Below are 18,141 nucleotides of genomic sequence, written 5' to 3'. Positions count from 1 at the left end.
CCTAATTTCCTATTTCCCATTTTATTCCTCTAAATTTATTACATAATCCAGAAAGATCCTACTGATCTGTGATTGTACTTGCACACAATCAAGCTAACACAAATAAATCTCTTATCACGTTCCTACAGCCTGAGAGGATGAAGCTTTGTTATTGTAAATTAGTGGTTACCACTGCTCTCTTCTTTCTAGGCATGTGGTAAATCCAACACATGAGCAACAGAAGCTTAAATAAACATGGCAACCGCAGGAAGTATTTAACGGCTGACACTTAATACTAAAAGTTTATTTGGCAAAGTGAGATATCCGTGTATTGTGTAAATGAACTGGTAAAGTGCTGTGATAAAGCCGCAAGATCAATTTCGATGAAGTCACTAATTCTTGCTTTCTTTTACCTCTTCAGTTGATTGCAGTGCACTTCTCCTAGAGATCTAATGGATAAGAGATCTTTGGCAACAACTCCACTTGGGAGAAATGTACTTGTATGCTAAATCACTTTTAGACAGCGGTCTGGATGATGCTCAGAGCAGTTCTGGACTACTTAAAGAGTATTGAGATAAAAAGCTTTACAATAATTGCTGCCACTGAAAAAGAACCCATTAGGCATTCACAGATACATTTTATATCTTCAATATTATTTAATAATTGACAGTACTATGAAATATCAGGAGAGTCTGTCTGAAATGGCAAAACCCACTCTGAGATTGGTGGATGGGATCATAACCAGGGGACCAATTCTGGATCCAGACATGATAATGAGCTGAAAGCATTACTCATCAGACAGCTTTTCCCATTGAATTGAACCAGGACTTTCTCCAGACCAATGGAGGTACAAGTCATTACCTAGCCTACTGTTTATAGCTTTTACTGGGGCATACTGACTCAGCACATTAGGTGGTGTGGGAATACAGATGCCATCAATCTCCAACACTGCTGGTGGCGTTCTTGTTATCCTGTTGCCAACTGGCTACTTATCATGAAAAGGAAGGACATGATGGACCCTTGAGCGTATGTATGCCTGTTGCAGCTTCTGTCCACAGGCAAGGGCACTGTGACAGATGGACTAGTGACGCTAGGGGACAATCCCTTTACTAGAGGAAAAGGGATGTGAGGAGGCAAACGGAGGCTGTTAATGACATCAGAGCATGTAGTCTGTATTAAAAATCCTAGATAGGATATATGGCATGGTGTGATGGTAATATGATGGAATGATATCAAACCAAGCAGCTTGTGATGTAAGTTTGTCGCTGGTGATGATCACATAAGCATGCACTGACACTGGTTGTAGTAATCTGGCCCACACAGCATGCAAGAGACAGGACAGAGTAAAGAACGCCACGCATTGACAGATCAATGAGTGCATCACATGATATGAGCACGTTGCAGCAGCAGCAGCATGAAACTTGTCTCTTTTATTCAATTTCCAGGGCAATGTAGCCCAGCCATCCTTATGGATCATTGCAATAGCTTTGCTTGGTTTTAACAGATAATCTGAGTGTTTTACCACATGTGTCTTTACTCACAGAATCACTTGCGTTTTTACGCAGCTGCTCCTCCTCTCCCACCACCGCGGCCGGGTCCACCACCAGTTTCTCGAAGCACGCCGAGCCGAGAGAGGAGCTCTTCTGCTGGTACATGATCAGCTGGGAGACGGGGAGTTTGGGGCTTCCGTGCGCCGTCAGCTCGGGCTTGCTCCCCGTAGCCCCATAAGCTGCGCCAAGGGTCTGCCCGTCGCTGCTGGTGCTGGGGACCGAGTCGCCTCCAAGTGACTTGTCTCCATCGAAAGGCGCCGGCGGAGAGCAGCACAGATTCGGCTGAGACGACGAAAACACCCGGTCCAGCTGTTTCTTTTTCCTCTTAAACATCCATAACCCCGATTCCTTTTTGCTGCCCTCCGCGCCACCGGCACCACGACGCTCCGATCCTAGTTTCGGACTGAGCCATGGCTTGGTTTTCTCCTGGAAATTCTTCCACATTCTCCGCTGGTAGGACAGAGACTCTTGCCCTTTAGCGGCGCCTTCATCCTTAGGTGATTTTTGCTCCATGGTGCCTGTGCAGCAGCCAGCCAGCCTGAGCACACTCTGTATAGTGAAAGGATGTCACAGTTGGGCTGCTGCGGCTCGGGAGCACTTCCACTGATGATCAGTTTAGAGCGCCAAGAATGAGACGCACAGTGTGATGATGAAGTCTCTCCCAACGAACCTTGTAGAAGGTTGCCTATACAGGCAGCACTATAAATTTGATGTCACACACTGTGCTGCACGCTTGTTAAACGGCAAGTAAGCTCACTCTATTGGAAAAAACAATTGGAGCACGGTGTTGACTTCAGCTGTCTAAAAATGTTTGCTAGATGGTTGCTGTACGTCTTTGCGTCCCTGCGCTGTCCACTGTGCTTAACCAGGGTTTGGTCAAACTTCCCCATATGTTCAAATGAAGGACGAATGGAGCACCGCGCGCCTCCCTCTGGCCAACCATGTCATTTGAATGGATAATCTGCATGCTGGTGATTGCATAATGCAACCCCACAATGCCTCGTGGAGATGTTTATAATATAGTTGTGGATCCTCTGTCACCCTCCTTATGAATTTATCCCTTTACATTTTGATATGCGTGCGTGGTGAACTACATCCTCCAGATTCACTCCTCTAAAGCACTGACCTTGATCAGTGTAAAGCTGAGTCAATCTTAAAACCTTAAGAGTTTTTTTTTTTTAACCATATTTGGATGGTTTATTCCTGTCAAATAGGTCCAGCTTCAGTGAATGTTATCACCCACATGCAGCAGTGTGCAGGCAGCGCTGAGCAGCTTTTTCTCTTTTTGGATGCTGTGCTGCTGCGATTCGGATAACAACTCATTACGTCTTCCCCTCTGGCCCTTGCTTCAGTGCTGGCCTGTTCCGTCCCCCTGGTTAACACTGTACCCATGTTCATATAAACAAACACACAGAGACAGTTATTAAAACAGTGAATACCTCTCTCCATATTACTCTTGGTCACACACGTGCGCGCGCACACACACACACACACACACACACACACACACACACACGGAAGAGGTCACAGTCTGACCTCTGCAGACAGGGTCGGTGAAATTTCCCTTTGAGCAGGTAAAATACAAAGAAGGGTTGTTATAACTTTATTAAATTCATCTGACTACACAGAGGAACTGGGAATCTATGGCGTATTTGTAGGCCTTGTGTTCTGCCTGCATGGGCATTTATTCATGTGAGACACTGATCTGACCTGGCATCACTTGTAGAGGTGATGCTGAAGGTGTGAGTGGCCCTGTTATAAAGCCTTCTGTTGGGGACTCTTAGCCTTGACCTCTAATAATGAGAAAATGATAATCAGCCATTAGTGGCATGATGATCTACAGCAACATTGACTTACAGTGCTGTAAATAGAAGAGGGCATCATATAACATCTGTAATATTTTTTTGTTGACATAAAGACAAAGCTATGAGTAATCTATATCTATCTATATTAAAAACTGATGAGTAGCCAATGAGGAACCTGAATTTTGTTGTAGCTTGGGATCATTTGATCTCATCCATCCAACAAAATAAATCACTTAAATTACAACTGAGGGCACTGGCAGCAACACAGCGAACTGCCCTGAACCCATTTTTCAGTTAAGTAGATGGAAAGTTGAGCATGCGAGCCAAACAATCTCTCTCAGCTGCCACTGGCTTTTCTATTGGGCTAGCATAGATAACTGATGAGTCGGCACTGCGCAGACGTTTCCTATTAAAGATCCTGCGCCTGGTGATAATCCACAGCGTGTGTGGTTGGGAACACAGACACCTGCAATTAGATACATAGAAATTCAATAATGTGTTTTTTTTTCCCCACTGCAACTGCACATAATTCAATGTGACTACTTGAACAACTTGACTCACACTGCATGATAATGTAGGTTGGGCCTTGGTTAAATGAAATGAGATAAGGCCATTTTCACTCTGGGCTATAATACATTCAGTCAGAGGAAACCTGACTATTAAATGAATAGCCACAGTACCACACAATAAAGAATATTTTTATGTTATATTATGTGCAATGGAATAGCAGAGGGATAGGATACAAGCTGATTCATTTAATGATTTGGCCAATATTCCCTTATTTTCCTTGCCCAGTTCAAGTCATCACATATTCTGTTTTCTAGCTTCAGCCTCCTTAAGCCACATAAATCAAACCTGCCTGATGCAACCACAGTTCTTCTTCTTAATACTGGCCAAGGAACAGGTAAGAAATTAAAACAGCTTTAGAATATTTTTTGAAATACCACAGATAAACGTTTTTTTTTTAACTCTTGCTATTCAAAATGTTTCCATAAATCTCACTAAGAATTGTTATCAAATGCTGATAGTGTGTATTAGTAATCTGTACAGTAATTTGCCACATTCATTTAAAGCTCTTATATGCTAATATTTTCTGACAAGAGAATAGACTAATCAGATGGTCACCAACATTTCTGGAAATTCAAGCAAAACTGATGTTCATACTCCCATGTTGGCAGATATTCTGCTGAGTGAAGCTGCTTCGCTACAAATACAATACATCATTCTCACATTACTGTGTTGACAAATACAAACTGGCAGACAGGCACACCCCACTCAAGGAGACCGCAGTTATCAAGTGACAACACACAACACATGAACTAAAGAGTCAGATGAAGAAAAGCAAAGATCTGTGAGAATTCTGAAATTTAAAAAAAGATATTACTTAATATATTGTTAATAAAAAGGGAACGTATTATATGTAATATATATTGTTATGCCTATAGAGGACTATAAGATGTTGGTTTTATTGATTTTAACAAGAATGTAACAGACCAGTAAGGCACACTGAGTAACTACTTTATGTCTCACCAATGTATATATGTTTTTCTTTTTAGACAAGCAGCATGTCAGATCAGTCAAAAGTTACAAGCCTACCAGTATCACAGCAGGCAACTTTTCATTTAGACTAACTGTATTTTTTTTTTTTATTATTATCCATCAAAAATTACCTTCATATTTTTCACCTTCCTTAGCTCCTGTGGCTCACTAATTCAATTCTAAAATCAGTCTGTGAAGAGAGATAAGTTCTATTTCCCCCTGCTGATGGGATGGAAATAAGGTTGGGAACCACCAGCGGCCTTTCTTACACGCCTGTGAATCACACTGATCAAATTAATCCTTAATCCACAATAGCATCAGGCAGGGTGACACATCACGCAGAGAGAAGTCAATGAGAGATCTGGTTTGAGGATGACCTGCGGGGATGAAAACCAACGCACATCATCTCATTCTGTCTTCATTATTCTTGTGGGCAGATGACTGCTTCATTGAATTATGGATTCTTTCTCTCTCGATATATTCCTCCTCTAGTGCTAGGGAAAAAAATGTTCATGACTTCACACATGTATGATTTGCAAAACGAAATCAATAATGAGCTTGTAAAACTCCAGACTTGTTTTTCTGTTTCTGTTTGTTTCACGATTAAGGCCTGATGATCTTCGAGGGTCGTCTCGGTTAATCAGGAGAAGACGCTGGCTGTGCTGCTGGAGCAGGCCTTCAGGATCAAAGAGGAGGTGGCAGCTGGCCCGCGGTCCGCCCAGGGCTCCGTCCAAGCTGAGGTCCTTTCCCGTAGGCTGCTGGAGAACCACATACTCACTATCACACGCATTGTCAAACAGCTCAGTGTGGATATACAGGTACACGAGTTGCTAGAAGGTGGACGTTAGTGGATAAGGTGTTGTCTTTTGCAAAATGACTCAACTGATGTACTGTAGTCATGCATCTTTGCAGCCTCTGTGCTTGTTTTGTAGCGAATATTTAAAATCTCTCATTATGTAGATAAAATAATTGTTCATCAGTGTGGATTCTGTTTGTCTACTGTGTGGTCTTCTTTTCCTTCCAAGTCTTTTATCTGCTTTCTTCTCCTCATCTCTTTTGATGTCCTGCACACCAGACACACACTCATGCTGACAAACTCATGGCTAATTTGATTATGCCTGATAGTATGGTCCTGAGCAAAGCCCCACTCCTTCTTATCATCAGCTTTAAGTCATTTTGATTGTATAAGCAGAAACACTAATGATGTTCACAGTAGGTTGTTAAATAAACATCACCACGCTATGCCAGTGCTTCTGAAAAATGTCAGTCAGAAATTACCCGAAAAGCATGGACCATGAGTGCTTGGAGTTGACTGAGCAGAACATCAAGTCACACTTTGATAATATGCCTTGCAGAAACAGAGCACACAAACGAAATACACAGCTTCATTAGTGCATACCAAACGGGCCATTAACATGATTAGAGGTTGTCATTATCTGAAATATTACATGAATCCCTAAGATCTAATTAATTCTGCACACGAAGAAGTAATAAGCTGAGCCATGAAGTGAATAAATGCTAAATTAGATGAAAGCGACATCGTACGGTTACTATTGCTTCTCATGATAAGGCAAAAGGCACATGTCTTTGATGTTGGGTTATCAGAGACACGTTGCGCACATGTGTCTGGGCCTATCCTATACAGTGGTTATTCATGTAAACGTAGCGTAAACAGGCATGATGACATTTCTGGCAATTTGGAATTTCATTCTCAGCAAAGGACATCAAGTAGTTCACCCACAATAGTTGTTGTGACATCGTTACAGCAGACTGATCACTCATGAACGCTGCTGTCTTTGTTCTGAGCAGACACTGGAGAGACAGATCGCCCGGTGTCACCTCTGGTACTACACTGGCTGTTCAAAGCCTCGACCAGAAGAATATGGCTGGCATCGGAGACCTAAGAGGAAAAGCAGCCAGGTATGCACACCGGGTTTGTTGCTCGCAGACGGCAAACACTGAGGAACAAACTACAAAGTGTGTGAAAAATAGAACAATGTAATGAATCCCAGTTGCTAGAAGATTAAAACTTTCCTCTAAAGCATTTTTTTTGGAGGAATGCTACAATTATTTAGACCAAGGTCTGATGCACAAGTGATCTTGTTTATCTCCTTCTCTAATGAAGTGAAATTGTATTGCCTGTATTCTGTCTGGCAGCTCTTCACAGTCTTGCAACTTCCAATCTGCTGTGGCGCACACACACACACACACACACACACACACATTAATCATTTTGTTCCTACTAGAGTGAAGTTTCTTGGTTTGAACACGCTCTAGATGCTGATTAGCACTTGCTCATTATTTTGTCCCTGTGCAGATCGTGCTTATTAGACTGGATAGCTGAAGAGATGATGTTATCTCAGCACTCTGCTTAACAGGACTTGCTTGAGGATTGGCGTTTTTGTAGCATAGCTATAAAAATGTTATTATTTGAATGGAAAATTTGAGCATTCCAGGCAATCATTAGATAATATAAGATCAAAGACATAGTGTAATGTTCTTAATATGTTGTTTCACAAAAGGCTTGCTTCCTCCACAGTGTTTAGCAGGCCAGTGGTGAGGAGGGAGATTGCCTATTACTCAACAAACAGCTGATTTATGGTCCAATATGGCCTGTAGAAAAGCCTCTCATACTCTAGTCTAATGACCTCTGCTCTTGGTCATAAATAATCAAGCAAGCATAGCGCAGGTGGTTTTTGATACACCGTTTTGTTCAGTGGAGCTCTTTATGATATGAAGAGATGTAGTGGTCTGCTGGGAAATAACCCAAACCTCACACTGGTCATCTAAATAATTAGCTGCAAGATTTTATTATTGAGCTTTCATTGTATTTTATCACAAATATTTTATTGACATATGCATGCACTAAACCTGATAGAGAGAGGCAGCAAGAAACTTTGCATGCATAGTGATTGAATCTTAAATTAAGCATAGAAAGGAAGAGAGCTAAACTGCCATGCTGATAATCAGCATAGTTCATGCATTTCATATAAACTTAACAGATAATATGTCAGAAGCAAGAGGTTGCACATGAGAAGCTGCAAAGTATTTTTCCACAATCTGCTTTGTGTTCTGATTGTGTTTGGTGATAAATCTATCAAAATAATTTGCTTATGTGATTGGCTGTCATGTTTTGCCTGTGTTTTCATCAGTAGATATAAACATGTAACCACTAGAACATGCAAATTTGTTTGTTCAGCATTCAAAGGACAAATTCTCACTGCTTAGGATTCAGCACAGCCTTTCAGCCTCCCTGAGCTCACCTTTGACAGTATTTATAACATCACCTGTCTCCTGTTATCTGTCTACCTGCGTGGCTAACATCTAAACTATGCATGCCTCAGTATAGATCCTCCTCCCCTGTTTTCTCTCGCCTTTTGCTCATCTTCATGTCTATTTTAATTTTTTTTTAAATTTTAACATTCATGTTGATATTCTCAAAGAAGGCAGTGCTGAAGAACTTCTGTACATCCTGGACAACTTTGGACTTTCTCAGCATGTAACAAACTCAACACATAACAAGGGACATATTCTGGATCTAGTTATTTCTGAGGGTCTACACATTTCTGAGGTTGTGGTGACCGATGTTGCCCTAATCAGAAAACACTATATCAACAAAAACATCTCTACATTATTCACCCGGGTTTTTGCACCGACACCAGCTCTGCCCTCAGTTCCTGCCAATGATCTTGTGGACAGATTTAGTGCTAAAGTTATAAATGTTATAGATATTGTTGCCTCCACGAAGATCAAAGTTGTCTCTGGTAAGTAAAAAAGCACCATGGAGGAATACAACACTGGTAAAAGCTTAAAAAAGAGAGTATAGACAGGCAGAATGTAGGTGGTAAAAAAACAAACTCCAGATTCATTACAACATCTATAAAGAGAGACTTTGCATCTATAACTTGGAACTAAAAAGGGCAAGGCAGTCCTTTTTCTCCAAGATTATTAATAGAAATAACGATAGCCTAATGCATGCACCTTATTTACTGTCATTGACAAACTGACAAACCCCTCAGCATCAGTCCCTCCTGAACTGCTATCCACCAAGTCATGCAATGACTTTGCATCTTTTTTTTAAATAGATAAGATTCTGAGGATAAGACAAACAGTCTGTAACTCCATCTCGGGCAAAAGGCTATGTTGCCTGTGCCTTGGTATAAAACCACTGTAGTTAATTTGGCACATTTTCACCCTAACACAAATTGTCCAACACCTTAGACCGACTACCTGCTGCCTTTTACACTCTGCCTACAAGTCAGTCAGTCAATTACAAATAGTCAGGCCTTTTCCAAGAGCCCTGAAGACTGCAGTTATTTAACCACTTTAAAAAAAAGTCTAATCTGGATGCCTCATTAATAAATAACTACAGACCCATATCAAATCTACCTTTTTTTTTTAGGAAAGATCACTGAGAACAGGGGTGGACTTTACCATTAGGCAAGATAGGCAACTGCCTGGGGCTCCCAACAGCTATGAATTTCTTATGATAGTTAGATATAAAACATACAAAATGGTGTTACTATTCTAACTCATTACACCCCTAAATTACGTACAAAAGGGCCTCAAAACACAAATCATTGCCAATGTGCTCACAACTTGACTCACATGTTGATAGGGATGCAGAAACTGCTCCAGGTAATATGCAATCTAACACAACATCAAATAGTGAAACAGAGTTGTCACAGAGCACATTTCACAAATAAAAAACTAAGAGGAAAAGTAAAGCAATCATTGTAAAAATTATTGCTTCCCCTGAAACAACTAGCAGGAGCACTTGTTAGTGCCCCCCCCCCCCCCCCCTCCCCCCACCCTTATGAAAACAGACAAAGACAATGATGATAAAATAAGGAAAAACTGCATTCAATGAAGAGAGAACTAGTAGCCTATGAGAAAGGAGAACTGCTTTCAGGTCAGAGGGAGAGAGGAACACAATGTGCAGCAACATGCTGCTGTCAGTGATAGTAGAAGTATTCAGAAGTCACAATACTGCAATATAGAAATACTCCATTACAAGTCAAAGTCCTGTATTTAAAGTTATACTTGTGTTATATAAAGTTTTACTATATTACATGTTACTTGTATTATTATTATTACAGACCTATTGTCTTATAAGAAACATTTGAATGTTAATTTTAATATAATTTTAATTTATGTAGCTGCTGTTGGGTAGTTTAATCTACAATGATGCATCATATTTTATCACTTCATATATTTTGTATCAAAAATCTTAATCTGTAAATGTAGGGGAGGTATTTTGTGGTATTTTGATCTTTTTTGCTTTTAACATAATTTAAATGCAATGTTAATGTCTTATTTTCATTGTATTGTAATGTAGTTCAATGAATTGCTTTGTGTCTGAATGGTACCATTTGAATAAAATTGCCTTGCCTTGATTTCACATCTTTCCTTAACTCCATGCCATCCAACAGTTCTGATTCAGTAGTCTCTCACCATCCCTCCCTGCTTCCCCGCCTATAATCTCAGGTGTGATGCCAGCATTTCCAAGCTGAGCGCTGATGTGAGCTTTTGGGAGCAGCAGGTGATTAAACTGCAGCAGGAGGTGACAGAGCTCCGGTCGGCTGTGGATGTACGGCTCCAATAGCTCAAAGTGAAGGTGAGAGACCATGTATCAGTGCTGACAAGGTATTTGGCAGTAAAGATGTAAGACAGTGGTTTAAGTCCTTACCATGAACTGCTTTGTATATGGTATGGACTTTGCCAGATGCCAAAAAGTAAATCGATCTTCTACATACTTGGACATATGAAAAGTTCATCTATGGTTTACAATAGGTAGATACAGCAGGTGAGTGTAGAATTACTACTGGTGAGTTGTGTTGTGATCATAGGCAGCTGACTAATGGAGCAAGTGGAGCAAATGCATCTCCATTATTCAAATAGGAGGAGCAAAGTCATGGTTTTGATACCTCACCTTTTGTTTTTTAAAAATAAACTTATCATCATTCAGTCTCCACAATCAGGTGATTATATTTAAACAGCCTGTATCAATGATCATTTTCAGCAACTGACAAAAACAAGTAATTAAAAAAACCTGATGTTTTCTTTTTGAGTTGGTTCAGTACAACCCGTTGTGAGAGACAGACAGAAAGAGCGGAGCTTTTCTTCACAGCGCCGAAGTGTTGAAATCAACAAACAGTCAAATATTCAGCGGTGGAAAGTAACTTGTTTAGACTTCTGCAAAATACTTTGTTTTAGTTTCAGTTTTAGTCTGACTTTGATGCAAAAAAGTAAATCAGTCCTTTACATACTTGGACATATGTTCATCTATGGTTTACAATAGGTAGATATAGCAGTTTCAGTTTTAGTCAGACTTTGGATGAAATTATTTTTAAATATGATGAGGCATCATTACGTGTCCTGATCTCTCATCCGGCTGCTCTGTGCTGTGCTTTCATTATTATGACTATTCTCTCATTTTCTCATACAAGTTCACTCTACGGGGCAGTAAGGTCTAGTCTTCAACTAAAATGGACCTTTTAAGTCTTGAGGAGCAAAAATCACCGTCTGAGCTGTGCATTAAAACAGTCCTTGATTTGAGATAATGTAGGTTAAAATAATCTGCTTTTGAAGTTATGATTATTCATTCCTGTGTAACATTACAACTACATCAGCTAGTGATGCTAGTGATGTACACAACTACCCCAGATCCCCCCACTCAATCTTTCCAAGTTTGCTCCCCCATTTTAATACATAACCAGGCACCTGTGGTTGTGATCATTATAATGTGGACAATATATAATGTCTATCACCCGTCAACGGATGGGATGAGTTGAATTTGTTACATCTTTGATAGAATACCAAATTCTTCTTCATTGTGACATTCAATAAGGAATAGGAATAAGGAATTCAAATAAGGAATAATACTGTCTTTTGTGACTATATCAGGTATAAAAGGAGGATTACGCTCATGTAAATGCTGCTTGCATGTACAAAAAAGTAATCTGACAATATGCACGGGGGGTGTATTTGGTTGTTTATCCAAGAATAGACGGCTGGCTATCAGGTGATTTGGAGCTTACAGCTGCTGAGTGAGACTAGTCTTATCAAGTAAGACTCTGAAAGAAGGAAATGAGGGAAGGAGGAAGAGGGAGGTTAATTAGCATAAGGTTGTAAAGGTCTCTCCTTTCATTGCCCCTCTTGTGTCCATTTTTTTTGTTTAGCATATTTTGATTATTTATCAATATTTGAAAAAAAATACTTTTTAGATTAGAACACATATGTCTGACATTATAATGCTCTCCATCACTTTACTAAATCTAAAGCTGACTATTCAGTACATGCATACACACACATACACATGCACTGGTTCAGCCTGCACTCACTTCTGTTGGTGGTGCAGAGTGGTAAATCAGTGTGATGGAAGCACATTGGAGCAGTGGTCAAGCATGTACCATAAAGATAATTGAAAAAGCAGAGAAAGTGGGTCAATGCTGTTAGTCTCGGTCTTCCTGACTGACCACAGGAGCAGTGTAAGGCTCAACCAGCTATCCTCAGCAGAAAACGCAAAGGGTAAAGGTCAGATCGTGGAGCCTGCACCACAAAACACTCCCATCGTCACTTTACAGCATTTGTTTGTGTGTTTTCCTGTTTCTAGTTTTATCGTGACCTGAGCAGACTGGAGGTCTCACTGACAGAGCATTCCCAGGGCCAAAGGAGCTCCGTGTCTGATCTGCATAGACAAGTTCACCTCCTAGAAGCAAGGTGAGGCCATTAATTAAAGCAAGCATACACCTAGCTGACCTAGCTTTCATGCCTAATTACTGAGGCATGTATACACCTCAGTCTGATTCTCCTGTGAATTTCTTCTTCCTTCTCTTTTCATGGAGTGGCTTTAGTGTAGAGGTGTTGTCGTACACTATACAGCAACATGAGTAAGCAGGTAATATTTAGCATGTTTGTTGTTTTTTACCCTGTTAGCATCCTGACATTTGCTTATTAGCACTTAACAAAAAGTAAAGCTGAGGCTGATAGGAATGGGTGTAGTTCTGCAGGTATCGGATGTCTTTAAAAAATTTGTATAGTAATCCCTCCAGCAGGTTTTGAAATATTTCCATCTGGACCAAAGTGGTGAACCAACAGGCTGAAATTGCCATCAGAGAGCTACGCTGTTTGCCTGGCTAACAAAATTTTGAAGACTGCAAAAATGTGTTAATGTAGGTCATATAAGGGGTGTCTTGTAAGCCCATGTGGGCTGGGCACCTCTTGCTGTATGACACTTGAAATAAAAATATTCATTTGTTCATTCATACAACTGGTACTGCTTATGACTTAAGTTCTCTGAACAACACATCTTATTCTGTGATACTAATATCTCATTTATACTGCACATGTCATGTCTTATATTTTAGGGGGAAATTGGGTTACAGTTAACCGTGCAAACGCCATAATCAAAATTTTTTAGTTTTTTAGTTTAGTTTATTTGCACACATAAATAAAAAAGACATCAAAAATTTAAAAAAATATTTTACCTTTATATCAATATTTACATTATTATAGTTTTTCACAATAATTGGCCTAATAATTATGTTTTCTCCACATTTAATTTTTTTGAAAATTGTTCTGAATGCAGTGTGCTGCTTGTGACTGGTACGTATTGCCATAGTCATACCTTTTTCATTCTGTCCACATTCATATACTAATGAAAAACTATGACTTACTAATTTCCATTTCAAATAATATCCCAAATAAGCCCCAGCTCTCTCCACAGCTATACCAAGCTGTGCTTTCAAGAGACATGGCTATCATCGTATTGGTGCCAGAGGCACAGAAAAGCTGTTGATAAATGAGTTGATTTATCAATGCAGCTGATAAATAACGTCTATTAGCATCAATATGCAAAAGGAACTGCATAGATTTGCCACTGGGGAAACAGAGAAGTAAATGATGAATATGTTCTATTTAGTATTGTTGTCGAACTGTAATGGAAAACAAGTCACTGATAATGTTAGAATAAAATGAACAGTAGATAAAAATAGATGAAAGAATTGATAAAAAGCAAAACTCTTCCCTCCACCTGTCCAGGTTTGACCATTGCTATATTTATCTTGAAATAGGTTTATTTAGAGTTTATTTACTCTCTCAACGTCATGTGTGGTCAAGTCATTTTGAAGCAGACACAGCTGATTTCAGAGGGCCCTGCATTAACAGCTGGAACCCAGTAGATACACAGTCCTGTTGTCTAGTGTATGTCTGGCCTACCAATTGTCAACATTAACCAGATTAGGCACCCAGCGTGATGTAATAAATGAGGTGGTTCTGTAGCAGCAGATCTGTGGAGTTAGCCTACATTAATTTGAAGCAGGAATCTGTTTTGTAGTGCAAACAAACACACACACACACAGACACACACCTGGCATTTGTCTCATTGGTCATTCAAATTAAAGTGTTCAGGAAGAAGGAATTAGGACAAAGAAGATCAACTGAATATGTATTATATATAACAGAAAAATACACCCTAGAGAGAATTCCCAATGAGACACTGTGCATTGTGTCCTGCAGTGTCCCACACTATTTCATTCAGCAAGTCTAATGTTGCAGCATCCATCTGAGATGTTTTAACATCAGTTAACCCAAAAGGTCCTGTGAGCAATGTGAACTACATATAGTTATATTAATGTCAATTTCTTCCAATATTGCAGGAAGAGGGAAATTTGTTCTGCTCTCCTAAAAACAATGTTCAGAGCAATACAAAGGTCATAAGATGGACAACATGCCTGCACTAGTTAATGCAGCATCACTCCACCACATTTTCTTTCTCATTTTAAAAATCTAAATAATACTGACCAAATGTAACTATATTATTAGACTCAGTCAAATATAGTGCTTGGAACAATCTGCAAATGTGAAATGCTGTGCTTGTGTACACTTACGTTTGCAGGTGTGCATGTATTTAACTGTGCATTCAGCTATTCGGTTGTGTGAGTGTGCATGTGACTGTGAGAGTATGTGCCTCCATGCACATATAGTAGCAGCACCCAACAACAGTGTTCTGCCTGCTGAGGTTGACATCAAGTCAAACTATAAAAAGCAGTGCAATTGCTGAGAAGGTCTCACCTCTAATTACCAAAGAAACACTGACTAAACATTTTGAAGCAGCTTCAAGGAGCAGAGCAAAAGCATTTTGCTTTTAATATAATTTAACTATATTATAGTGACATCCATCATTCATTTATGATTGACATTCAGTGTTCACACCAGTCATTCTACTTAGCGCAAATTGTTAACTAGACAAGGTGGTGCCAATAAATTATTGGTTGTGGAAACTGACAAACTTTTCATCAGATGCCAAGCACCTGGTAGTGCCAAGTATGAGTTGTATATAACAGGCCCAGCAAGCATGCCAGCTCAGTCCTCACATTGCCAGTCTATGTGCACCCCAAATATACTTGTCAACTGTACTTCAATTAAAGCTTTTACCAATGACTGAAACCCGCAACTTCATAGTTTTAATCTGTTACTGCATTATCAAAATATCCCAGTTTGGTGGCTAACCTAATCTTGAAACCATATTTTCTATTCCTGATGTTTTTGCAGGATATCAAGTGACCTAAAGGAAGCCAAGAAGCAAACAGACACACTGAAGAGGTGGACAGAACAACAGCTCCAGAGCTCTGTCCAGACACACACACACAGAAATTGCTATTTATTTTTCCATGGACCTTTTTGTACAAATCTCTGAAGGTTTTAGGACAGTTTTTGCCTGATGAACAGCACCCTCTTCCTATTTTGTGCCATTAATAAAGAGTAAAATAAAGTATAGAAGCTGCCAGTAAGTAAAAAGTGTTTGGCAGCACTGTATGTTTATATGTTGTGTGTTCAGTTAGAGGCAGAGTCGAGATTGGCTGACCGACTGTGTGCTCTGGAGGCCCGTGTGGAGCAGTTTGAGACCCAGCGGGATCAAGCCAACCACCGTCAGGCAGATCAGCTGAAACGCTCTGAAACCAAACTCGGTAAAAGAATGTCCTCAATGGAGAACAGCCTTCATCAGGAGCTGCAGCTGCTCAAACAGGAATACCACAAAGGTGGGTGACAACTGTTGGTAACTTCCTGTCATCAGTGAGTAAACATACACATACTACATGTAGTTTACAATATACGTCAAGGAAAAAAAAAAGCAAAGACACCTCACAAAAGAGAGAGAAGCAGAGAGACAGAAACAGAGAGAGTTATGTAAATAACTTGCTTAATATTCCAGTTACGACAAGGACATCTTAAATTAACCATAAGAAGAAAGGTATCTTCGTCCAGAGGTACCAGCATCACAAAGCTAATCTTAAATACAAATGTATGTGAGCTACAGCTGCTTCATGCAGTTACATCAAATCTAATAAGTCATAAGACAAGCCATGGAAATACACAGCCAGCCAGCGCAGCAGCTTAGCTCTGCATCAAACTGCTGTTGACATCCATCCCCATCTCATTGCTGTACCCAGTGGAAGCACATTTCCCAGGAGAACTGGCACTAGATCTCAAGCCTTCCCCACTTTATGTCAATCCCTCTCAGTCTCCAGCTCGTATTAAAGTGTAGACAAATAGAAAATAGACAAAGTAAATAAGAGCAGTGACAAATCACCGCTCAACCACAGATCTCCATCCATCACTCTATTTTAAGTATAGGATGAATAGGTTGAAGGAGGTGGTATGAGAGGGGGAGAAAAGCAATGCATAATTGATGCTGGTCGTAAATATTCGGAGCAAGACAGGCAAGGAGTCAGAAAGAGAAGAAGAATGAGATTTAATATTCCATCATTGAACGATATAGTTTATCACCTCCACCTCACGGTTCACAGTCACCGAATATTACATCCTAAAGTTATGTGATATTGAAAAAATATTTCCATTTTAGGCAGTATGTTCTGAACTACCCAATGAAGTCATGATAAGTGACGATTAGGACCACAGCCAATTTTATCCAGAGATTAAAAACTGAGATTATATGAGTGAGAGAGCTTGTTAAAAAGGTTGGTTAAGAGGGTTCCTCATAAGATTAACCTACAGATTAATAACGACACTTTTGCAACTGTTACTACAACACCAAATGACACAGGGTTAGAGCCAACAAGATAAACTAGCACAAAGCCAACGTTGTTATGGTTATCAGCACTGTGCAAGCAGGCCACAAGCCTATCTCAGTACCATGTTAAGACATCAATCACCAGCAGCACTCACATACAGTACCAGTCAAAAGTTTGGACACACTTTCTCTTTCACTTGAATGAGAAAGTGTGTCCAAACTGTTGACTGGCACTGTATGTAACCTAGACAGCCATCTATGTTAACATTAACACATTAGTCCTGGCCAGCCTTGTTAAGTGAATATCACAAATTACCTCAGCTGCTGTCAGTTATCTAAAGCATATGCACTTAAGAGTCTATGAGACTGACCTATTTTCATGAATTTTGTCCACGCTGGCCTCCTTTTCCATCTCTACCAGCAGTATTACCAAGCTTGAGCTGAGAAAAAAATTATCTCAAGTCGTTGGGCCAGAGCTACGTTAGATTAGCTAGGTTTCAGTGCTTTTTACTACAGTATTAGATGCATTACACTCTCTGCACCTCCAGTAAAATCTAGATAACTCATACAGACAATAATGTCTGATGATCCCTTGTACATCCTGCCTCTCTTTTGGACAGGTTTCCTGTCTGTGCATGACATCATTGAGTCCCTGAGGCAGATAGGTAACATAAAATCCTGCCTTGACAAGGAGAAGCTGCAGAAGGATATCAGGCACATCTGCAGCAAGGTGGCAGAGCTTAATGACTTGTGACATTATCAGCCGAAGAGGAGCTCTTTTTTACTGTCACACCTATCCTAAAGCAATGGCTCAAAGGCATGTCTGTAGGTGACAGTGTGGTGTTTCCTAACTGACTCTATTCCCAGCGTCCATAAGCCCACAGCTGTTTAACCTATACATATTTCAAGTTTAATAACTTGCTGAAATTCAGAGAAATTATCACGTAATATGGAGTAGAATGCTTTTTTGGTGAAATGTTAGGCAACACAATTTGTGCAATTGTAATGCTGTGTACATAAATTCTGTCTGCTGACTAATGAAACTGAGTTTTGACATGTGACTACAGACATTAAATCATTTATAATTGCCAGTGTCAATGACAGGTTAATTTTGTGCACTTGTTTAAAATACGGACAGGACCAGTTTTGGTGTTTAAATGGAAATATTTTTCAGACATGACATAGGGATACATGTGTGTTCACGGGGTATTTGTCCATTATATAACCGCTATAA

General features: G+C 39.9%; 2 protein-coding genes across 4 annotated transcripts in view; one reads left to right on the top strand and one right to left on the bottom strand.

Moving 5' to 3' along the window:
* The window catches only part of LOC137195262 (multiple C2 and transmembrane domain-containing protein 1-like), a 163,552-nt gene that overhangs the window by 144,366 nt on the left and 1,045 nt on the right, over positions 1-18,141 (bottom strand). For 2 of the 3 annotated variants that reach the window (XM_067607479.1, XM_067607488.1), the window contains exon 1: positions 1,521-5,517. The exons of the other annotated variant lie outside the window; for it this stretch is intronic. In XM_067607479.1, the coding sequence (XP_067463580.1) occupies positions 1,521-2,042 (522 nt within the window). In that variant the 5' untranslated portion in view covers positions 2,043-5,517. Of the gene's footprint in view, positions 1-1,520; positions 5,518-18,141 lie in introns of those variants that run through there. 3 annotated transcript variants of the gene reach the window in all.
* fam81b (family with sequence similarity 81 member B) lies at positions 5,104-17,991 on the top strand. Its single transcript, XM_067575504.1, is given in 8 exon segments — positions 5,104-5,114; positions 5,499-5,691; positions 6,651-6,793; positions 10,361-10,490; positions 12,489-12,595; positions 15,428-15,566; positions 15,714-15,915; positions 17,528-17,991. Coding segments are annotated over 8 exon segments (1,059 nt in total). The 3' UTR covers positions 17,662-17,991.

The sequence above is a fragment of the Thunnus thynnus genome, chromosome 2 (genome assembly GCF_963924715.1).
Source record: "Thunnus thynnus chromosome 2, fThuThy2.1, whole genome shotgun sequence".
In the NCBI taxonomy this organism is placed as follows: domain Eukaryota; kingdom Metazoa; phylum Chordata; class Actinopteri; order Scombriformes; family Scombridae; genus Thunnus; species Thunnus thynnus.
Note: the sequence above shows the minus strand (reverse complement) of the source record. Positions and strands in the feature narration are given on the sequence as shown.